The 23,623-nt window shown below is 35.2% G+C and overlaps 3 protein-coding genes and 1 pseudogene across 3 annotated transcripts; 3 read left to right on the top strand and 1 right to left on the bottom strand.

Annotated features, from left to right (window-relative positions):
• The first annotated feature begins 5,603 nt into the window (after positions 1-5,603).
• Positions 5,604-6,500, top strand: LOC110708665 (probable histone H2A.2). Its single transcript, XM_021886855.1, has 2 exons — positions 5,604-5,906; positions 6,005-6,500. Exons 1-2 carry the CDS (start codon positions 5,697-5,699, stop codon positions 6,236-6,238), a joined length of 444 nt encoding a protein of 147 aa, XP_021742547.1. The 5' UTR covers positions 5,604-5,696; the 3' UTR covers positions 6,239-6,500.
• A 488-nt stretch (positions 6,501-6,988) lies between these two features.
• Positions 6,989-13,365, top strand: LOC110708942 (annotated as a pseudogene).
• Positions 13,366-13,534: 169 nt separating this feature from the next.
• On the bottom strand, positions 13,535-17,265 carry LOC110708664 (autophagy-related protein 18a-like). Its single transcript, XM_021886854.1, has 4 exons — positions 16,357-17,265; positions 15,103-15,310; positions 14,736-14,862; positions 13,535-13,905 (listed from the first exon to the last, which is right to left on the bottom strand). Exons 1-4 carry the CDS (start codon positions 17,056-17,058, stop codon positions 13,809-13,811), a joined length of 1,134 nt encoding a protein of 377 aa, XP_021742546.1. The 5' UTR covers positions 17,059-17,265; the 3' UTR covers positions 13,535-13,808.
• A 1,951-nt stretch (positions 17,266-19,216) lies between these two features.
• Positions 19,217-23,207, top strand: LOC110708663 (B3 domain-containing protein REM20-like). Its single transcript, XM_021886853.1, has 5 exons — positions 19,217-19,388; positions 19,559-19,692; positions 20,851-21,244; positions 21,335-21,432; positions 22,306-23,207. Exons 2-5 carry the CDS (start codon positions 19,582-19,584, stop codon positions 22,591-22,593), a joined length of 891 nt encoding a protein of 296 aa, XP_021742545.1. The 5' UTR covers positions 19,217-19,388; positions 19,559-19,581; the 3' UTR covers positions 22,594-23,207.
• The last annotated feature ends 416 nt before the right edge of the window (positions 23,208-23,623 follow it).

Here is a 23,623-nt window from a genome sequence, read left to right as displayed (position 1 = left end):
TTCTAAGAATTTTATCAATAGCAGAGCACAATGGAAACACCCTGATTGCAGCTGCAGGGCTAAGGTAAATGTTCAAGCCCAAAGGAAAAATGTCTATTTAAAACAAAGTTGGATCTAAGACGGTTAGCATAAGGAAAAAATAAATAAATTAGTGTTGCATAGAATGGATTATATCAATTCACTAAACCCTACTTAATTCCTAAAATTGGGCAGAACATCATTAACTTAACAATATATTAACTCAACATCATTTAGTAACAAGAAGAATCACTCTCCTTCCACAATGAACACTTTGCTTTTATGCAAAATTACATTGTAACTATCTGGCTCAAAATAAACTAACATATTTCATTCAACCGCAATCAACAATCAAAGACATAAGTAATTCCAGCATAATCATATTCATTCACAAGCAATATCCACCTTCAACAATAGCAAGCATGCTGTAATACACCACCACCAATAATTCAAAGCATGTTTTGTGAACAAAAGACCCCTACAATCATGTATCAATACATCTAACATAAATACATAACTTAGGTTCAAAATAGATAATGTCTTAAAATAACTAAGAAAGACCTAAAATAAAGCTACTTCACTGAACAAAAAAACAGAAAGCTTTGAATCTTAATCAGAATCAAACCCATAAGCTTCATCATCGCTTTCAGACATATCCGGAGAATAATAATGGTAAGGATAACCATTAGCTGACTCGGAAGTATCACTTTGCTCCTCAGCCTCCTCTTCCTCATCTGCATCCTTCTCCTCCGAATCCCTTTGCTGCTGCTGTTGTGGGCTATGTTGCGCTGCACCAGCACCCTGAACCCCAACAACAGGTTCCTCTTCCTCTTCCTCTGCTTCAGCAAACGCACCCACCGTTGTGTCAATAACATGCTTCACTATACCTTCATCCTCGCTGATATCCATATCAGCCTCCCCTCCTTCGACCCCAGCACCAAACACCAACTTAGTACCACTGCATTGACCTCTGAATTTAGACGGCTCACCCTGCACACCAACATATCTTATCATTCTCACTGGTGTTTCGTTATCATCAGAATCGCTGTCGACTTTGATTGGAGTTTCATAGTTGCTTGCGGGTTCAGGTTTCTTGCCCTGCGTTCCTGGCTTTGTCTCTTTGGCCTTGCTTTTCCTCTGAGCCACCTAATTCAATACCTAGCATTCCAACTCCAACTTATAAATTTAAGTGAATCTTTAATAGATTACTTGACTTATACATGTAATATAGATTATCTATAATTTTAAAATAACATATACATGCAATTTTTACATCAATAATATTCTAACACTTCGTATCAATATATATGATGTATATACATCACTTTGTTTATGATACACGGGGAAAAAAAGCATAAAATCTAAAGTATATTATTTAGTATACTTATACTATTTTTTTCCCTAATCCTCAATACTCCCTTACATTACAATTCACAACTGCACACTTTGTATTTTATCTAGAAATCATAGCATACATACATTTCAATTTTGTAAAACTCCCAACATTGCCCCATTTCTAAACACGACAAACGAACGTGATTTACAAACCATAAGCGCGCGTAGCGCGCTCTAGCCCCCTAGTTTAAAAAAAGTCCCTTAGTTTAAAAACATAGTCTTCTATTAAAAAACTTAGTCCCCTAAAAAGTAAAGGGTAAATTTGCATTTCCACACCTAACAACACTCCTCCAATTACTCAATTCTCCACCAATCTGAGTGATTATTTTAGGGACTTTTGAACCACATCCATGTGAGAAATCTCTTGTATGATGAACTGACTTCATATCCGATAAAATCACAAAGGGTAAATTAGCATTTCCACTCCCAAACCCACATACAGGTGGAAAATACGAATCCTTGCATTGTGATTATTACTACTTTTACTTCCCTAATTCACAAAATATGGGAGACTAAGTTTATATTTTTATTAATGCTTCCACTTTCATTATTGTCATTACTCAATTTCAATATTTAATATTGTTCATAAGAATATGAAATAAAAGTGATTATAAAGTTAATCATACGGTCATACCTATGCCAAATTGTTAATCATGGAACAAAAAATAAACTTTTTCATTTTTTTAAATTTTTTTTAAGGAAACTTAAACTACACAAAAAGAGCTCTAATAAACTCTTTTTATATACGGTGTATAAAATACTCCGTAAAAAATTCAATTTTCTAAGTTGAACACATACAAATCAAATAATCTTTGTATCATATAATAAATTGAAGAACATGCATAAAAACATACAAAAAAATGTGCATATATAATCAACACATCCAGAAAATAAAGCCAATCAAATCAAAAGAAAAAAAAATACATGAAGTTACCAGGAACATAAATCACGTTAAACCTTGAAACGAATCCTTATGGTGAAAAAATAAATTCCAAGCACTGATAAAAAAAACTATAAGAACCTATGTTTTTGGAATTACCATGTATTATAAAATATTTAAATAAAGGGAGTAAGGGTCTGTTCACATTTACTGAATTGGGCTGAATTGAACTGAACTGATTGGAGCTGAACTGAACTGAATATTTTATGAAAGAGAGAAATTAGAAACTGATTGGAACTGAACTGATTGGAGCTAAACTGAACTGATTAGAGCTGAACTGAACTGAACTGAAATTAAGTAAATGTGAACATGCCCTAAGTTTTTTTTGCAAGAAATTTTATAAAAGGTACGAAAATTCAATGAAGAGATTAAGGGTCTGTTCTCATAGGCTGAACTCAGCTGAACTGAGCTGAACTGAACTGCACTGAATTGAAATGATTATTTTATAAGAGAAGAAAATTAGGAGCTGAACTGAACTAATTAAATTGAGCTGAACCGAACTAAACTGAACTGAAAATAAATGTATGAGAAAAGGCCATAAATTTTTGCTCCGGTGAGTTAAACTTAGGTTAGTTTGCTGGATTGTTAACTAGATCGAGGTCCTAAAAGCTGAAATAAAAAAACCACTAGGTGGAAAAACACGAAATTGGCACCAGTTCAAAACCCCTCAATGCCACCGGTTTTGAACCGGTGAGTATTTGGGGGGTGCCAATAATTGCATGAAAAGCCACCGGTTTGAACCGGTGGGAAAACTTGGTATTGACACCGGTTAACCGATGTCAAAAATGCCCAAAAAAAATAATTCACTGTTTTTGGCACCAAATAACCGGTGCCAAAAGTGCCCAAAAAATCAAAAAAAAAATTTCTCTTTTTTCACTTAAAAATTAAATAGAATAAAATATAAATCGATTAAAATAAATAAGAACATCAAAATATAAATCGAATACCAATCAATATAATCGAAAATTTACAATATATAATAAAAAAAAATTACAACATAGATCAATAAAATAAATCAATTACAACATATTAAAAAATAAAAAAAATTACAATATAAAAAAAAATTACAATATAAATAAATAAAAAAAATTTACAACATCAAATCAAAAAAACCCCACACAAAATCTAAATCAATATTCTTGCATCTTGATTCTTCGATTTAAGATCTAAATCAATATATCTGCACCAATTAAAACAAAAAAATAAATCGATTAGAATAAATAAGCTGCGAAAAAATTATTAAAAAAAAACAGAAAAAAAAACCCAAAAAAAAACCCACAAAACCCAGACATTAGTTATAAACCCAGGAAAAAAAACCAGAAATTCAAATCGAATTCAAGAACTAAAAAAAAACCAGAAATTGAAATCGAATTCAAGAGCTTGGGAAAAAAACCTAGAATTAAAATCAAATTCAAATCGATTAAAATAAAAATAATCGAATTAAAATCGATTAAATTAAAAAAATTAAATTAAGATCGATTAAAAAACTAAAAAAATACCAAAAGCGATTAATTAAAACTAGAAAAATCAATTGATTAAACCCATAAAAATCAAGAAATTTTACCCAAACCTCTAATAGTTTTGGATTAAACCATAACCTTGCTCATGCATGTGTTCGTGGTACGTGGTCTTGGTGGTGGTGGAAAATTCGGTGTTGCATGTGTTCGTGGTGGTCTTCGAATGAAAGAGAAGGAGAAGGACACGAGGGAGAAGGAGATCGAGATGAGAAAGAGAAGGGAAGATGAGAAATATATATATATATATATATATATATATATATATATATATATATATATATATATATATAACAAACCCACCGGGGAATAATATTATCCCCACCGGTTCGGTTTGAACTGGTGGCAATACTATATCCCCACAATCCCATCCATTTCCCCCTTTTTTTCCCCACCGGTTTTTAAGAACCGGTCCATTGAGGGGTGCCTTTTTGCTTTTTTCTACTAGTGAACTAAGATCCCAAAAGGTGAAAAAACTAAAAACTTAGTCCCCATTCTTATACTTACCTCTAAAAAAGTGACGTAATACTTCACAAGTGAGTGTTGTAATTAACCGGAAACAAATGAAAGAAAAAAAAATGCATATAGCATTTAATAAAAAAAATTAACATAGAGAGAACTAAACACCATAATTTCGAAATATACCAACAACAATGCCAATAATTTTAATTTATGGTTAGCCTGTTTTTTTTTCTCTCTTCTCAGCTAGGATGATTCCTCAACAAAATTCAGATACAATGTCCAGAAAAATAATCAATTTATTTGAATTATTAATCCAACAATATATGAGGTGAAACTATGTTTGTTGTTGGTGAATAATATATGAAAATATAATATTCGTCTTTTTTGTTTAGAGATCCTTTTTAAAGTTTTTGCCCCCGGCCTAAAAAATTTATAAGACAACACTAGAAAGAAATCATAGAATATCCAAAGAAAAAAAATGTACTAGTACTCGACGAAGCCCCAGTTAATCAATTTGATAAACAAAATTTGTTTATCAAATGACAATATGGTAAATAAAACAACATAAATGCCTAGTCATCATGACATTTTCGTAAATATATCAATAATAGTGGGACCCAAATTTGCTAAAAAGTTGTTGGTTTATTTACAATTTTGTCATTTAATAAACAAATTTTGTTTATCATATTGATAAACTTGGATTTTCTCCTAGTAATCAATCTACTCATAGTAAATTTTTTGGAGAGAAAAATACTCCCTCCATACTATTGTTTACCATGATAAAAATTTAGGTTATTTTGAACTTTGACCATAATTTTTGTGAGATCTTGTTAAAAATTTTAATATTATAAATTTTTATTAATATCAAGTTTTTATACGGAGTATTTTTTATGAATACAAAAATTAAAATGTACGGAGTACTGAGTAGTAGTGAAATGGAGGAGTAGACGGAGCAAAAAAACTACAAGACGGAGGAGTAGTGAATAATATCTCAATTGATAAAGCACTTATGAGTAAATATTTAGTTTTGACGGTCTTTTTCACCCAATCTTCAAAATAGCAAAACTTCCCTCCAATTCTCACAACTCGTCCTCCAAAACCTTCCCATCCCAACATCATTTCCCATTGGCTAAAACCTCTCTCACACGGATCGCCAGCTTGTCATCTGTCCAACCGTCAGATCAAACCCCCACTCAACTCCACAACCATCCGATCCTACTCTCAAATCCCCCCAAAATCAACCTCATTTCTCCCCACTTATATAATACCACCTCACTCACCCCTCCCACCATTCTCACCACCTTCAAATTCTCAACCCCCTCATTTTCTCTCTCCTCCATTAACAAAAAAGCTTCAACTCTTCATCAATGGAGTCCTCCAAAACCACCACCAAAGGCGCCGGCGGCGGCCGTCGCGGCGGTGATCGTAAGAAATCCGTCACTAAATCCGTCAAAGCCGGCCTTCAATTCCCCGTCGGTCGAATCAGTCGTTTCCTCAAAAAAGGCCGTTACGCTCAACGTCTTAGCTCCGCCTCCCCCGTTTACCTCGCTGCTGTCCTCGAATACCTTGCTGCTGAGGTACATTCAATCAATCTCTCTAAATTTTTTGATTTTTTTTTTTTTGGATTTTTTTGGGGGGTTGAATCTGAAATGGAGTTTGAAATTGTTGTTTTCAGGTGTTGGAGTTAGCAGGGAATGCGGCACGTGACAACAAGAAGAGCAGGATCATCCCTCGGCACGTGCTATTGGCAGTAAGGAATGATGATGAACTCGGGAAGCTTCTACAAGGTGTGACGATTGCGCACGGGGGTGTTCTTCCTAATATAAACCCCTTGTTGTTGCCTAAGAAGGCTGATAAGAAGGAAACTCCTCCTTCACCTAAGGCTGCTAAGTCTCCTAAGAAGGCCTAATTATTATCATTAATGATAATTAGGTTTATTTTATTAACATTAGTTATGAATATTAATGTATGGAGGATGATTGATGTACATTTTGGGATTATATAATATGGTACTAAATCTTCTAATCTTAGGTTTAAGGTTAAGGTTGATTTTGGGTATGTAAATCGGAAGTAAGGTACTTAGTTTATGAGGAATTATAGGTGTAATTTCTCCCTCTTATTTTGCTGAACAATTGTTATGAAATTCGAAATGGTAGTTTTAATTTTGCACATTTTCTATCTTAATTACTGATTTACTACTTAATATTTTTGTATTTATCGTGCTTTATTCAATTTGATTGAGTAATTACGACATTTTAAAGAAAAGCTTATATCGAATGTCCGAATTTATTATTAGAAAGTTTTGGTATGAAGTTTCTCATATTCAAGTTGTAAAGTATGAATACAAAACAATTTAAATACAGATACTAATTACGGAGTACTAAACAATAAGAATAACGACATTAATCTTAAACATGCCTAATAAACTTAAGCACTTAAGGTTTGAGACCTTTGAATTATATGGATTGGGCCATAAGTCCAGCCCAAATTATACTAAGTTGGGTCTATGTTTTCGTTTTCATCAAGCAAACCAAAACACTTTCTCTTCGTCTGAAAAATTCAGAAGTTTCTGGGTTTTAAAGGGGTTTAGTTTTAGCAGCTGAGAGAATTTGCAACGAAGTGAAGAATTTGTTTAATTGAAGCTTTTAAGCTGGTGAAAATGAGGAATTTGATGGTATATTTCTCACATTATTATTCTTTTATTTATTTATTGGTCATTATAAATTAATTGGGATATTATAACTAATTGTATATTATAGTGATTTAGTGATGAATTTATGCTGTTTATACAGAGGAAATTGCCAATCCTTTGTAAAAATTCATTGCTGTTGCGCGCCGCAGCAACCGCTGCTTTAGGTTCTGGGGTTTTATATGCAAATGCTGCCCCTGATTCTAACTCCAGTTGAGTTTCTCATTAATTTTGGTGTAATTTTTTTCAATAATTTGATTCACAATTTTTTTTTTCCTCTGATCATTATAATTTCGTTTGTGTATTGGAATTTGGAACAACACAATTGTGATGATATTGTGCTACTCCTTTATGTTGGACCTCGAATTATTGTCTGTATGATTGAGGAATGCATTTGATTGCATTTGTTTGAATAAAGTTAATTAGAGTGTGGCTTATGCAATTTTAATTCTGCCAGAAATTATCGAATTAGACGGGTTTACAAGTTTTTGGTCCTTTGTTGGATTATAACATCAGTTTATATTTAGATTTCCAGTCAGTGAGGTTGCTTCTGTAAGATATCTGTAAGTGTTACTGAGCTTAGTTTTTTGATTGGGTTTGGATGTTTGATGCTCTATCCAATTCCAAGTGCTGAATTTATAGAGGGACATTGTTGTAGCCGAACGAAATTGGTAGCTAATTGCATGGTTTGATAAGTATCCTAGAATTCTGAATGATTTTTCCGGTTATTGGACAATTGGTGGGTTAGTTATAAGGGAATTTTATGTTATGTTTAGAAGGCCGTAATATAAAGTAGTTTGTATTAATCTACTTTCGTCCATGCCTGACGAATTTAATGTCACAGAATGGATAGATCATTAGATTGGTAGTCGTTAAGCTTTATATGTATACCATTTCAGAATCTGTGTGCGGCGAAGTGTAATAATTGTTTGTGCTAATTTGTGGACGCATAGCTTTTCTGTCTTCTGCATCTTCCGTGCAATTGCGTGTGGTTTGTTTTTCCTTTTACTTATATAAGTAGTAAGCAATTTCCATTTCCTGCAAGTGTGTTGACTGCCTCTGAAACGCAGGACTTCAAGTTTCTTTATCTATTCCAACAAGAGGTAACTTATTATCGGTGCCATGGCGAGTTCCATTGTTTTCTCTTGGCCCCTCGATGCCTGATAAACCTACAGGTTTAGAATGTTTATCATACTCTAGCAGTCTAGCCTATATTGTTTTTCAATAGTAATACTTTTCTCATCTTTGTACTATTCCTATTGTCTAGATGTGGGAAATGATCTCTATCCGCCGCATTTTTCTAGAGTGTCACCTGATCCTCCAGCAGATACGAAAAATCAAGCCCCTACCGATGGTTCTTCTCATTGTTCAAACTGTTTCACTAGAGACACCATTGCCAATGCAGCTGCCAAGGTTAGCCCAGCTGTTGTCAATCTGTCTGTACCAAAGGGTAAATTTATGGTTTCTCTATGCTCTATATAGAGTTCCTCGACACTATTGAGAATTTGATTGTAATATTGATCGTAGCAGGAATCTATGGATTGACTCTGGGAAGGAGTATCGGCTCGGGAACCATTATTGATTCTGATGGTACTATTGTGCTCATGTGGTGGTGGACTTTCAGGGGGTGAAAGCATCATCAAAAGGGAATGTGAGTAATCTCTTTCTTTTTTCTTTGTAAAATCCTGTATCTTCTCTCAAATTTTTCCTGTAGATATAGGCTTTTGATTGTGTCTTCTCTCAAAATTTTCCTGTTAGACATTTATGTTTAACCACTGCTTTGAAGACTCATGACTGGGTTTTAATGTGACATTTTGTTGTGATGGTGTGAGAATTACTTTTGATTAATTGACAATAGTTGATAACTTTTGTAGATTGAGGTTACCATGCAAGATGGTAGAACATTTGAGGGCACAGTATTGAATGCCGATTTACATTCTGATATAGCAATTGTAAAGGTCAAAACAAAGTCACCACTACCAGCTGCAAAACTTGGTTTGTCAAATAAACTTCGTCCAGGAGACTGGGTGATAGCAATGGGCTGTCCTCTTTCCCTCCAAAATACCGTGACAGCTGGTATTGTAAGGTAAAGATTACAAAAATAAAAAGCTGTGGTATTCATGGTTGTAAATATGTCACTAAATAGTAAGTGGTCCAACATTTTTAGTAATACTGGTATTAAATCATACTTAGTATAAAGTATTGTCATTAATATATATATTTTTCTTTATAATCAGCCACTTCACAGCTAACTTGTTTGGAGATGTTATCACTTTATGTCATATGTGATTGGCATTATATTGCTTAAGCTTGTATCCTGCTAATGCCTTTCTTATTTTTGGTCTTAATTGTTTGCTTTCTGCATGGGGAAAATGCAGCTGTATTGACAGAAAAAGCAGTGATCTGGGTCTTGGTGGAATGAGAAGAGAATACTTGCAGACGGATTGTCCTATTAATGTGGTAAGATTGACTATCTCTCGCTAGTGTTTATCCAATAAACAACCCCTGACTTTACTTGACAACAAATTAAAGAGATACTGGCGTTGCATGTCCAAGTTGATTTCACTAATCATTGCCACAGCATTTTTAGTTTATCTTTTATCACTTTAAGGGAATATTATAAAGAGCCTAGCCTGTTGTGCTTGGTTATTGCTGCACGCATATCATCAGACCCACTTTCTCAGGAGTCTTGATTGGATGGTCAGTGGTGGCTGTTATATTTGTTTTATTCCTTTGATTAATGTGTAAATTCTTGTATCTTGATTTTTATGATAGGGAAATTCAGGAGGCCCTCTTGTAAATATGGATGGTGAGCTGGTTGGGGTTAATAACATGAAAGTGCTAGTAGCTGATGGATTGAGCTTTGCTGTGCCAATTGACTCTGTCTCTAAAATCATAGACCAATTCAAGAAAAAAGGGTATTGCTTATAATCAACTTATCTTACAAGCAATCCGTCGTCCCAATTGAAAATTTGCTAGCTTTTATCTTATTTTTGTCATACTTATCTTGCATTATCGTTGCTATTAATATCCCAGGATGATGTGCCACTGAATTTACTGATGGTGCAGGAGAGTTGTTCGGCCTTGGCTTGGACTCAAAATGATTGATCTCAATGACATGATCATATCTCAGCTAAGAAAGAGAGATCCAGTTTTTCCTAATGTCAATAGAGGCGTACTTGTCCCAATGGTAGGTTCAGGTTTCCTTTTCCTGAAGCTTTATTCTTTCCCCATCTGATTTCTTTTGGAACAAAAACCATGCTTGTAGAGTTGTAGAGTTGGTATTTAAACCTCATGCTCATGCGGCGATGCACCCTTGAAATAATGTACTCATTAAAGTTTGGATTCAAGTTACATTATGCAAGATTTGCAAATTTGATTAGATATTTTATTTGATAGACCTTACAATTAGCCATCGGGGCAAAAGTGTTATGGCATGTTTAAAAGAGGCTGTCAATTTGTCATTGTCTTGATTGGAATGAAAGTTACATTATGCAAGATTTGCAAATTTGATTAGATATTTTATTTGATAGATAACCTTACAAGTAGCAAAGAGGGCAAAAGTGTTATGGCATGTTTAAAAGAGGTTGTCAATTTGTCATTGTCTTGAAGATTAGGAACCAAGTAGAATTGCATAAAGCTTGATCAGGCTTCTCAGGAATGAGGATTATGTATTAGGTCTCCTTGTAGTTAAGAATTAATATACTACATCTGAGGAAGAACAACTTGTTCAGGATTGGAGTCTATGAACAGATGGCTGCTTGGTAATAAACTAATAATCCATTTTCCAATGTCACATTTTTTATACATTTACTAAAATTTTGTACTTCATGATGTTCATATAATTGGTAGTAAAGGTATGTAGAATAGAGTCACTATACTCAACTAACTCAAGGTTAAAAGAAATGCTATAAATTGTGGTTGAGATTGCTAGTAAAGATGTGTTGAATAGTATCACTAAGCTTACTGAAGACTAGGTAACTGAGGTATTCCTGCTAACCTAAAGTTTTAGTTGAGGGCCTGAGGGTAATGAGAATCATAAAATTATTATTTTACTGAAAATTGTCGCTTTTATCTCTTATGTCTAATGGTCACAGAGTTAATTCTAGGCTTCTAGCATTGGAATCACTTTTCTGGGGGATAATTTTGAAATGAGGGCAAAAGTTACCGGGTGGTTTAATTTTTTTAAACATATTCAGCTATGTTAAAGGTGTATTGCCTGGAAATCCCCTCCACCCTTTGCACTTCCATGTTCATCTCGTTGGAGTGCCATTTTGATTGCTGTTATTTTGTTGCTTCTTGACTCTCCCACCACTCACCAACTGCTCTCAACAATTTGAGAGTACCTGTGAATTTTTTCTCCTCAAACCAGCTAATTCCATCTTTGTGCAATTGTGTCATCTGACTATCTGAGTTCATAGTGCAAATGTCTTGCATTGTATGCCATTGAAGTGAATTCATTAGTTTTGTTGTAGAAGGAAAATCTTTTGAACCAGATCAGTTGCTAGTGTCCACGTCATGGAGCAGCCTGCATCGTCTTCTGATTTTTTTTCTGTCCACAATTGTAACGAATAGTACCTGAAGTTTTGAGTTCCAGTCGCTTTGCTGGAAGCATTTACAAGTAAACGACCCTGGTGGAATTTGTGGTTGCATTGCATGCATTAGCTATGTTTCTAAGTTGCACTGACTCACTGAGGTGTATGTGGTTGGCAGTAGATGGAGCAGTGGGAAAAGGAAGTGCTTGGTAGCAATTTTAGCAGTCTAGTGATGCTGTTGACTTGAGATATTACCAACTCTTGTCTCAGATTGTTCAAGTACATAATAAGTATAGAAGTAACTTTCTTGAATTTATGATGAGGAATTCAGCTCCCATCTTCCGCAAATCTTTGCTGTCAAGTTGTGCATCTTGTGTTATATCTGTGTTTCAAAATAGGGTGTCTAGCTTAGTTAAGTTGTGCTCCCATCATTCACAGAACTTTTTTGTGCTTGCATATTTGACAATTTCTTACTTTACCCATCTCCTCTCCCCGTTTGGTCATTTGATCTCTAAAATTAGAGATTTTTTTTGTCTTTGTGAACTTTTCCAAGTTCAAAGGCAAAGGTAATTAGATGCATTAAGGTTTGTAGATCTGGAAAAGTGAATTTCGAGGAGAAGTGTTACAATATCTCTGGATGGATCCTGGTTCAGAGTCGATAGCTTATGACAGCTGCAAAAACTCTTGGTGGTTTTCAAGTCTCTGTGCCTATGTCACTATGTGTACTTGCTATGTGTTTTTTTGCTAGCATCTTGGTTGAGCAGTTTGATTTTTATATCATTTATTAGCCTCATATATTAGGCAGTGTTTTCATTTGCTTGTGTTTAGATGTTTGAAAATTCAAACTGTAATCTGTGGTCTTCATATCTGTGACAGGTTACTCCAGGCTCTCCTGGAGATCATGCTGGATTCCGGCCAGGAGATGTTGTCACTGAATTTGATGGAAAACCTGTTGGAAGCATCAAGGAGGTACTGCTCTCAGGCATTTATAGCTGTTCTTGAAGCAGTAATATATCGTTATGTTTTTTAGTAACAAGTCTGAAGAGCTGCTGAGTAGTAAGTTGATTATTGTTTTTTGCACTGTAACAGATCATTGACTTAATGGACGATAAAGTGGGGAAGCCAGTAAAGGTGGTTGTGAAGAGGGCAAACAATGCTGAGGCAACCTTAACTGTGACTCCTGAGGAAGCAAATCCTGATATGTAACTCTGACAGAGCAAAATCACCAGCTTCTTCCAGGAAAAATAAAGGATTTAAAGAAAGAATTGTTGAAAATAGTGCATGCTCTTCAGCGTTTTAGCTCTAGAGTGAATTTAATTACTGAGGTGGTCGGGTTTATTTCCAACATAGTGCAAAATCAAATACTGTTTATCCCAGCTTTACACTACAGTATCAATTGAAATACTCCGAAGGGAGGAGAGCATATATTTCTGTAAAGGTTTTCTAGATTACTTTCAATCAACTGTTACTAGTTTACTACCATGTACGACATAATTCGTGTCTTAGCTTCTGTAATTGTTTTTTTTTTTTTGGTATTACAAATTTATGATCATTCAAAAAACCTTTTGTTTTTCAGTACATGTTTCTGCTTTGGTCAATTGAAGAATCTTAATAGGGTAGGAATCTGCTAGTTTCTCCACATGAACCCAACACAGCACTTGCTGCCTAGCCCATTGAGAGACGGTTAGCGCTGTTAGACTGTTTCAGGTCAATTTTGTTTAAACAGATACTTCGTATTTGCTTGATATAGAACTTAACCTGATTAGGTTAAACAATACATCATATTTTTAATTAGCGTTCACTTATCGCTAATTTATTTTTCCGGTAATGAAAAAAATTATGAAAATTTATATTTATAAAAATATACTCGTTGACATCTCATTCAATGTATTTTAAAAGATATTAGTTCATCACTTCCATGCAAGCACCAAGGATCCCAATTCTGGGAGGCGTTTGTAAATTGTAATCATACAAAGGCTAGTTTTATCAAATTGTGACCACAGTACATAAAATAAGTATATTTCTGTCACAACTAATTATTAAGTTATTGCACTTTAAATATGTACAAAGCGATGAACTAACCGCTGACAAGTGACAACAAACTTGTATACATATTTACATTTTATCTAATACGATTATACGAACCATTTAAGGTAAGATTGTAGGAACGAGAACAGGAGAAGGAAGAAGAAGAAGATGAGAAAGAGAAACATGAACATGTGAGATTCTATTATTTGGAGTAAGCATCTCTAACGTCAACTCTCAGAGGTCTGTTCTGGCTTCAGAAAGTCACGATATTCCAGCTGCCTCATCTCTCCTCCAGATTCAGGATCAAATTCACATCGGTAAAAGCTGAATTCAAAGAAGTCCACCACTTAGAATACAGTAATTGCAAAGAGAAAAATCAAGTACAAGCACAATCATCTTAACATTCCCAGTAATAACAGCTATTGTATAAACTATTCCGCAATTCCATCAATGATATCAGCTAGTTCCCTCTATAACATGCAAATGCAATTTTGTTATGAATAAATTTCAAATTGAAGCAAACAAAATCAGTTTGATGCAAACTCCAGCACCCATATGTATGTTATTACTACCAGTATAAGATAAGACTGGAACTACCATTTCTGACTTAGTAAACAATTAAAAAGAGCAATAAAACAGATAAGGGGCAAAAAGGCTGCTTTACATTAACTCCCTCGTTCAAATAACCAAAATGAAAAAATCCTTATCTACATACAACCCCTTGAAAGATGAAGTATGCTCATATTCACAGTGTTGGACTTTTGATGTGTGTCTGTCTTCTCTTATCATTTAGGAAATCTATTACCAACATTGAACAAGCGGGGATTTAGTAAAATCTTAATAAAAATGGTTTGTGGAGCTTCAAATAGTCAAAGCAATAATATATACTCTATATCTAACTATTACGAATAGAATATAAAGGAATTTTCTTTTTAAAACAACTTAAACCATTAGACTACCAGAAAGTTCTAACTTCTTGATGTGGAGCCAAGTTATGAAATACAACATCAGGATAGTAATATGTCACAAAAGGAGAACAAAATGACCTCTCTTGTTATTTTACAGGGAAACAGAACCATACTTGCCAGGTTCTGCAGTGAAGTAAAGTATTCAGAATAAAAAGATGATGAAGAAAAAATAATTGAATAATTTACCTTCCATCCATTCCCACTATCACTACTGTGTTCTCTTGTTGGCCAAAGGAAACAATGTACTGAGTGCCTTCTTGCAAGTGAAACTGGGCCATCGACCACTCTGAACTAAAATATTTAGGCAATACACCTGCAAAAACAGATAAACCAAAAACACTCAGGAAACAATATGTAAGATCATATTTTTATACATCCCTTGATAACTCATGCAATGTAACAAGCCAACAACATATTCAACTTAGTGGCCCTCAAGTCCCAACACCATATAGCGGAACATGGATTAGAAGAGAAGATGGTACCCAGAGATCCTGATTCAAGCTTCAGGTTAAAAGCATTTAAAAGAAGATTAGCACCATGGAGAAGATTGTACCTTTCATAAAGGAAATGGACGATATAGGGGAACGTGGAGAGCTTGGTTGCTCAGGTGGACTCTGCAAACCACTATTTCCAGGAGATCCTGGTTCAAGCTTCAGGTTAAAAACATGAATGGTCCCCCTGTCACTTGATGCTGCTAGCCATCGCGCATTAGAAGAGAATGCTAAGCTCTGTATCTCTGCTCTATCAGTTCCCCTCCTAACCTATATAACAGATCCCACAAAACACTTCAGAACTAATGAATCATTCTAGAGAGTCTATAAACACCCTTTTGCATACGTAAGCAAAAAAAGGCTCAGTGATAATAGTCACACATGCTAATATAAATGGAAAGAGATTAAAAAGCTAACTCTAATACGATTCACAGAAATGCATGTGACACTTGAAATATAAAGCGATAAAATGCAGACAGATAAGCTTGAAAGTAACTCAAACTTACTACAATTATCAATTCCTTATCATCCCCAATGCCCTCTCCCATCTCCACCTCCAATTATCCTCATTAAGAAACCCACTATTAGTCTATTAGCTATGTCAGTCTGAAAAGTGAATGAATAATATAATTCTTAACAGGCCAATATCCCCATACCAAAAACCTAATGGCTAATGTCTTAAACGCACAGATATCCTAACATACCAAAGTAATCAAACATCAGTTATTGATGATTAGCAAAACACTATAAGTCATACCAATGGGCTATTGTATACAAACCAACAGCCAAAAACACCTTTGCCAAGAGGCAAGAATCATGCTGCACCAAACACGCACTAGTTTACCTAGGTGCAATTGAACGACAACACCACACAGGCAACTAACAAGGTATCATCAAACGAATAGGCATTTGATATATATAACAGGCATTTGATATATATACTGGAGATGAAGCACAGCTACATTTTGTATATAACCAAGACAAATCAATATTCAGCTACACCACTGCGTAAAACCTACCAGCTCAACTGAAAATCATGATGCATCATCACATTCACAGTGCACAGTATATAAAAAATGATATTACTTCTAAACAAGCACCAGGCATTGACTATCACTAATCACAGCAAAATATAGATGACAACCAGCTAAACTAGTTAAATTCTACACATGAATCAAATCCCGCCTACATCATTGCCCTTCACGAGTACCCGAATCAATCAATCAAGACAACAAATGACAAATCTACGAAAACCCAAACAACAATCAAGCTGAAACAATCAAAGACAACAAATTAAAAAAAAGAGGGGATTATACCTCTTGCAACAAAGAACCATCCAAAGTATTGAAAACCCTAACCAAAGTACCCTTACTACTAGCAGTAGCAACCAACCTCCCATCCTGAGTCAAAGCCATGGAAGCAATCCTCGAATCATGAGCCATGACAAACTTAGTCCTCTTAGACCCATAATGCTCAACCCGAATCTGACCCTTCTGCAACCCAGGACAAACAAGAACAATCGAATTCGACAAACAAGAAACCTCACACAAACCCTTAGGGTTAGCCACCGTTTCAATCTGATGCAAGAGCTTCAAATCAGCAAAATTATACACAAAAATCTTATGCAAAAGCACAACAACAATCCGATCACGACGAAGACGAACAGACTTAACATCAGATCGAAAGGAAAGCTCCCCGATGCAGCAGCAACGATGGTCGTCCCAAAGCATGACTTTATGAGGTGGGAAGTTGGGGTGGGGCCCACCACCGACTAAGGCGAGGATGTTGCAGCGAAAGAGCATGTGAACGAGGGAGAGAGAGTGGGAGAAGGTGCGGTTGAAGATGGGGCGAAAAGGGTGGGTGTTGAAGATGAGGAAGCCGGAGTTGGTGGCGGCGGAGAAGCAGGTGGAGTCTTGGTTGAAGGAGAGAGAGAGGAGTTGAGGTGGGGTTGAAGAGGAAGAGGAGGAGGAGGAGGGTGGTTGAGGGGGTGGTGGGGGTGGAGGTGGGGAGGAGGGCATGGTTGGGAAGAAGGGGAGAGAGAGGATGAAGGAGGAGAGGAGAGAGAGAATGTGGTGGGTGAAGCGGTAGTAGAGGAGGATGAACAAAGCTATTTTTTCTGGGTTTTTTGAGGTTGCTTGAAGAAGATAACAATGGCGGTTGAAGGAGGAGGAGAGAGATGAGAAGGAAATTTAGATTGGAGGAAACTTGGAGATGAAGGTGAACTGGTGATGGTGAAGGTGAGATTTTATTGTAGTGGGTCCCACTTTTTGTTGATTGCACGTATTCTTTTTATTTTTCCAAGATGATTGAATTTGATTACAAGTATGAGTCAAATTATACGAGCTGAGCATCGTACCTGCCGGGCTGCCGTGGCCGCGCCTCATCGTGCCTGGGGTTGGGGTGGGTTGTATCGTGTCGTGCTAGGCCTGGATGCTGGCGAGCCGTGCTTTGTCGGGCCACCAATTGGCACATCCCAACCCACAATACGAGTATACGACTCACATGCCTAGTGTGTTGTGTCTTGCCGAACTGCCGAGCATAGACAACTACCTTCTATTTTTTTTAGTTGCAAATTTAGGATATTTTTTGTGAGATATAAAATATTTCAAAGTTACAATTAAAAAAAAAATCGGAGGTAGTATATAAATTTAAGTCGAGCCGTGCGGTGTGCTAGTAGCAAGCCGTGTCACAGGCCAAATTGTCGTGTCGCCCGCAGTCTCGTGCCAAAATTTTGCAACTGTGTTCAAGGGTCCGCATGCCACTATTCGATCATGCCGGGCCAAGTGCGTGTCGTGCTAGTGCCGTCCCAAGCTAGCATGGCCCATACCCAGGTTTCTCACCTTGATCAAGGGCTAAATTGGTCATTTTTAGTAAATATTCGTCCATTCATGTTCAAGTTTTAGTAAAATGCAAATGTTGTTAGTTTTTCACTTTAGTAATTCTAGGACATAGTAGTTGTCATTAACAAAAACTTCACAACCATCAATTTTGATCTAAATGTCGCATAGAAAATTCAAATCTTTTAGAAATTATAATTGTTGAGTATAACAAGTTTATTGAAACGAATTTCTACCAAAGAGTCAAAATAGTGAATTTATAAGGTCAACCCTCCACCGTTGGTCAATTCATCAAAATTTCCCTTACAAACCGAACTTAGAGTTATGGGATAATATTTGAAGCCTTGTATTCTAAGTTCTAGCTATTCATTATCCTTCTATCATTCTTTGTACTTATTACTGGGGATGGCAACGGGTCGGATCTGGACTGGATCCGGATGGACCCGGATCCAGATCCAATTTTCTTTATAGGATCTAGATCCGACCCGGATCCGCCGGGTCTAGAAAATAAAGACCCGGATCCGGATTCGTCGGGTCCAACGGATCCAGGTCCGGATCCGGGTCCAATATATTTTGCCTAATTTTTTGCAATAAATGTAATGTTCGGGTCAAAAAAATATATTTCAAACTTATGTTGTTGGTTATTAAGTTCAACCCCAAATTAACCAACTTATACACTCATATTCTGAATTAAAATTATAAACAACAAAAAAATACGATGTTAAATATGAGCTAGTGAAAAAACAACGATAATATATATAATATAAGCATTAAAATTCTTCTCTTGAAAGAGTTAATCTTTATCATTACTAACATTATCAACATTTTTAATTAAAAAAACGAACAATTTTAGTTTTTTTTTTAATAGGAAAAATAAAAAAAACGGGTCCACGGATCTGGATCCGGGTCTAGGGCCCAGACCCAAATCCAGATCCTTTTTGTCAACAGGATCCGGATCCGACCCGGATCCGTCGGGTTCAAAATTTGAAGACTCAGATCCGTGAAAAACGGATCTGGATCCACGGATCCGGGTCGGGTCCAGATTCATTGTCATCCCTACTTATTACTTTATTGGGTTTGTTCAATTTCGGATATGAAATCCAATTCAATCCGATTTGAAATCAAATATTTGAATTTACGGATTAGATCTTCGGATTTTCAGATCGAGTTATTGAAATTATCAGTAAAAAATTTCGGGTTACATCATCAAATTTTCGGATTGAATTTTAAACGCAACATCTTATTCGTCTTTAGCAACCAACTCTTACAAGTTAGAATCAAAGATGAAGTCAATGGGCTTAGCCACTTTCTTCTATGAGTCGGACTTTTGTTTTGGACTTTTCATTGGTCGTCAAACACTCAAAACAAACCATTATCAAACACTCAATCTGTCAGTATCATTCAATACTTCCTTTGTTCCTTATTTCTTCCATTTGCCTCTCATTATACGCAATTACTACTCCCTAATTACAAATTTATAAGTTTTTCCTTTACTACAATTCTCTAATAAGGTACTGTCTTATCTTAATTATTTGTTAATTTATCCTTAATTTCAATTTCAATTTTCATTTGGGTATTTGCGATTTTCGTTATTGTCTTGCAAATGGGGTTTAGTGTTATTATTGAATTTTATGAAATGTATTCAAAATTATTAAGTTGATTATCAATAATTGAATTTCAGAATTGTGTAAGAAATTATCAATAATGGCGAGGCCGGCTAAAAGAAAAAGAGGAAGGCCCCGTAAATACCCAGTTCCACAATATCCTCCTGAGTTTTTCAAAATTTATCTACCAGAACACAACTCTAAGCAATTGGTAAATTTTTCTAATTTTATTTGTATTCCCATTTTTTTTTTTGCTATATTTTACTAGTAACTAGTAATACTGTATTTATTAATCAGTGCTTTTCAATGATTTTTACTCATTTAATTCATGCATGCTTCATTTTACAATACCAGTTTGTACTGATTTATGCTTGCATGATTAGGACTACGGTGTAAATTATACATATATGACATTATACCTAATGTGTAGATTACCCATGTGTTACAAACGAAGATAGTGTAGCTCTAACATATTCGGTAATCGGTATTGATGCATTGAAATGTAGTGTTTGGGAGTGTAGAGTTGAATACAGAACTTGCCTTTCCTGCAGGCGTTTGATGCTTACAAGGTTTTAGAAGAGATAGATTAGTGAATTTTCAATAGTTATGATTGTGAATTTTATTCTAATAGTGACTAGGAGGATCATTCTAGGCTACATTGTAATTTTGTATAAGAAAAGCGTTATGTGGCCAGATCTCACTCACATAGTTAGGGCTTGTTCACATTTACTTAATTTCAGTTCAGTTCCAATCAGTTCAGTTCAATTCAGCTCCTAATTTCCCTCTCTCATAAAATATTCATTTAAGCTCAATTCAATCAATTCAATTCAATTCAGCTCCAATCAGTTCAGTTCAGCTCAGCTCAGTTTAGTAAATGTGAACCAGCCCTTAAGCTTCAAATTAAACTTAGTGTTAGTTATGAAGGAGTCCATCTTCACCTGTGGTGCCCAACTCAACTCTAACTTCAAATGTACTGTCTAAAGTACTGAAGACTATGTTTCTGTTGCAAAGAATAGATAACAGGATCCACATACATGCCCCAGAAAATATTTTGTCGTATGATTTTGCCAAAAGCATGGTTTTAATCATCACTATGTAAGCAGGAAAATCATAAACTTTTTTGTCCCAAAATGCTTTGTGGCATCCCTTGTTGTCCAATATTGGCTTATGTGGATATGCAAAAACTAACCCTTAGTGATAGCATATAAACAGAATAATGTTGCTTCCCTCCTTATAGCTATGCACTTATGTTGATTGTAGGCCGTGTAGGCGTTGTGGCTTCCCTCTTGATGCACATTAATCTGTAAAAGGAAAAGAATTGAATGAATTGTGAGAACTGATTTGGAACTTGAATTGGTTTTTCTTACAGGCAATACCTCCTGATTTTATAAGGAATTTCAGAGAGAAGACTCCAAAGAAAGTAATCTTGAAAAACTTAAAAGGGGAAGTTTGGAATGTGGATCTGGAAAAGGCAGGAAGCAAGTTACTTATGAAAAGGGGTTGGGAAGAATTTGTGACAGGCAATTCAGTAGCGCGAGGAGAGTTTTTGATCTTTACATACAAAGGGAATTCCGTGTTCATTGTCAAAATATTCAGTATCAGTGGATGTTTGAAGGAGGATGAACCTATGGGCACCAATGACCAGCCTCATGTGACATTGAAGCAGGAGCCAAACTTTGATGAAAGTTATAGCCATCATACTGATGTCTGCTCTGAGAATACATATTTAGAAAGAAGCGCGAAAGTAGAACAGATGTCTCAAGGTTAGTTATTTTTTAAAGAAACCTATCCTTTATTAGTTTTTTTGCCCATTCAACTCATCATGCTTATAACCTTGAAGAAAATTCTGACAGATTCGCACAAAGTAATGACAAGAGGTGTCTCAGAAGGAAACCTTGATTTAAAGAGGATACGATTTACAAGTGTTAACAAGGGAAAGATATATGAATTGGTAAATTTTCCCATGTATTTGGATTATGGTTTATACTGTCTTTTTCTGTTTCTTTACCATCAGTTTTCTGTCCAATTTTTTCACAGTATCAAATGTCTACATGACACATTTCTCGATTTATGTGTGTCATCCTTTATGTAGGCATTTATGAAAACATCTATGTAGGCATGTTCAGAGTTAGATGTTCCAAGAAGATGAAGGACTATGTGATAATCTCTGTTGTGAACTGTATAATACAAAGTTAAAAAAAGTATTAAATAACTAAAACTGAAATGATCAGGCAAACCTATTTTATTTCCTCCTTTTGAACCTTGTATTACATGTGTGCACATGTTTGGTGTCTCACATTCGAGAAATTATCGACATATAAGCTTGAGAAATTATCCCCTGCTCTTTTGTATGTCTTTTATAAGTAACACCTCTTGTTATTCATGAAGGGGTGAGTACTAGCTGTAGTTTTTAGCTAGTCTTACTGATGTTTGGTTGAATAGTAAAACGAGTTTGATTCCCTTTGTCTGAAGAAACTCCATGTTTTAAATGTCGTTACCTCAAAATTGGCGTCATATTAATCATTAATACCCCCGAAGTAGCCCCTATACAATCTCCCCACGATACAACCCAATGATTAGTTAAGAAGGTTCATCAAAGTTATGAATTGGGCAAATCATGTATTCATGTTCTTTTGTGTTTACCTGTATCATCATTTCCTCTATTTTCTTAAAGATTGCTCTTCTATTACCAAATCTAATACTCGTATATAGTCCGAATATTTGCAAAGTATACAGGCATACCGTGATACAGCTTTTGGTTATATCTAATATCACTCGTCTGAGGACTGTATAAATCGGACTTATAATTTATTTGTATGTGCAGAACATTCCTGCAGGTATCTTCACAGAGTACAACATAGAACGGCCCAAACCAAATAGACCAGAAATGGTACTTCTGAAGTACCCGAGAGGGATTTCACAGACAGTAAAGATATGGCGGGAACATGACTGTGTTCAGATCACTACTGGGTGGAGAGAATTTCAGTTGAAGAACAAATTGACTGAGGGAGATGAGTGTGATTTTGAGGTTAGTCTTGGTGAAGGAAGAAAGATCAAAGAGATTGAGCTGTTGCAAATTCGCCGTAGGACACCAATCACTCGTATGATCTAAGAGGATTCCTAGGCCTAAGAACGAGTGAATGTATATTTGAGAAGCTTAACACAAAGTCGGGCGAACGACGGGAATTGAACCCGCGCTTTGTTTACGTATGGACCAAAACTTCAGCATTTTAGTTTCGAGGAAGCCCCAGTTAATCTCTGGGATAAACAAAATTTGTTTATCACATGATATTTTGGTAAATAAATGAACAACTTTATCTAGTCATCATTAATGTAGGACCCACTTTTATGGAAAAAGTTGTTGATTTATTTACAAAATTGCCATGTGATAAACAAATTTTGTGAATCTCAAAGATTAACTTGTATTTACCCTTTAGTTTCTGATGGAATAGAAATATCAGCACAGGACATGAAGTTCAGTGATTATTTTTCCTGATAGCATTCCCAGAAAATCTGAAAGTATTATTACTCAATACTAGGTTAGTACTCGAGGATGTATGATTTAATTGAAGCTATTTTTTCCAATAAATTATTACCCCCTCTCTTTTAGTTTATAGATTTGAACCATTTTTTGTTAGAAAAAAATGGTCAAAGTGTAAAGATTAAAAAGAGACGGAAGGAGTATAAACTATTACTTCCGTAGTTGATTATGCTTCTTTGGTTGAATGATATTCACATTTTTATTTTTTTCAAAGAATTAATTTCTCAATCTTTGAGATCAGAAGGACAAAAAAATAAGAATGAAAATAAATAAATAAATACTCCGTATATCATAAGCAATTTTGGCGAAATATAATGATGCTAAAATCAATTTTTTCACGATAATTTCATGAGAACATGATACATACAAAATACTGTAATCGTAGTTGTAGATTTCAAAGTTATTGATGAGTAAATAATGCAACAAATCAAATAGACAATTACTCATACTACCAACTTTTTAACTTTCAGTCAATACTTGATGGTAAAAATATAAGACTATTTTTTTTAAGGAAAAAAATACAAGTATGAGTTGAAAGAAGCAATAGTATTGTTGGGACAATAGGAGTAAGAAATGAACAAGATTGGTTAAAACATTTGAT

Source organism: Chenopodium quinoa, unplaced genomic scaffold (assembly GCF_001683475.1).
Source record: "Chenopodium quinoa cultivar QQ74 unplaced genomic scaffold, ASM168347v1, whole genome shotgun sequence".
NCBI classification, from domain to species: Eukaryota; Viridiplantae; Streptophyta; class Magnoliopsida; order Caryophyllales; family Amaranthaceae; genus Chenopodium; species Chenopodium quinoa.
This window is presented reverse-complemented; position numbering and strand designations above follow the sequence as displayed.

Coding starts and splice junctions, on each gene's coding strand:
- LOC110708665 (XM_021886855.1), top strand. CDS start 5,697: ATGGAGTCCTCCAAAACCACCACCAAAGGCGCCGGCGGCGGCCGTCGC. Junction 5,907..6,004: donor TCGAATACCTTGCTGCTGAG/GTACATTCAATC, acceptor TGTTGTTTTCAG/GTGTTGGAGTTAGCAGGGAA.
- LOC110708664 (XM_021886854.1), bottom strand. CDS start 17,058: ATGCCCTCCTCCCCACCTCCACCCCCACCACCCCCTCAACCACCCTCC. Junction 15,311..16,356: donor ATGGTTCTTTGTTGCAAGAG/GTATAATCCCCT, acceptor TCTGTTATATAG/GTTAGGAGGGGAACTGATAG. Junction 14,863..15,102: donor GTCCATTTCCTTTATGAAAG/GTACAATCTTCT, acceptor CTGTTTTTGCAG/GTGTATTGCCTAAATATTTT.
- LOC110708663 (XM_021886853.1), top strand. CDS start 19,582: ATGGCGAGGCCGGCTAAAAGAAAAAGAGGAAGGCCCCGTAAATACCCA. Junction 21,245..21,334: donor AGTAGAACAGATGTCTCAAG/GTTAGTTATTTT, acceptor AAATTCTGACAG/ATTCGCACAAAGTAATGACA. Junction 21,433..22,305: donor AGGGAAAGATATATGAATTG/GTAAATTTTCCC, acceptor TTGTATGTGCAG/AACATTCCTGCAGGTATCTT.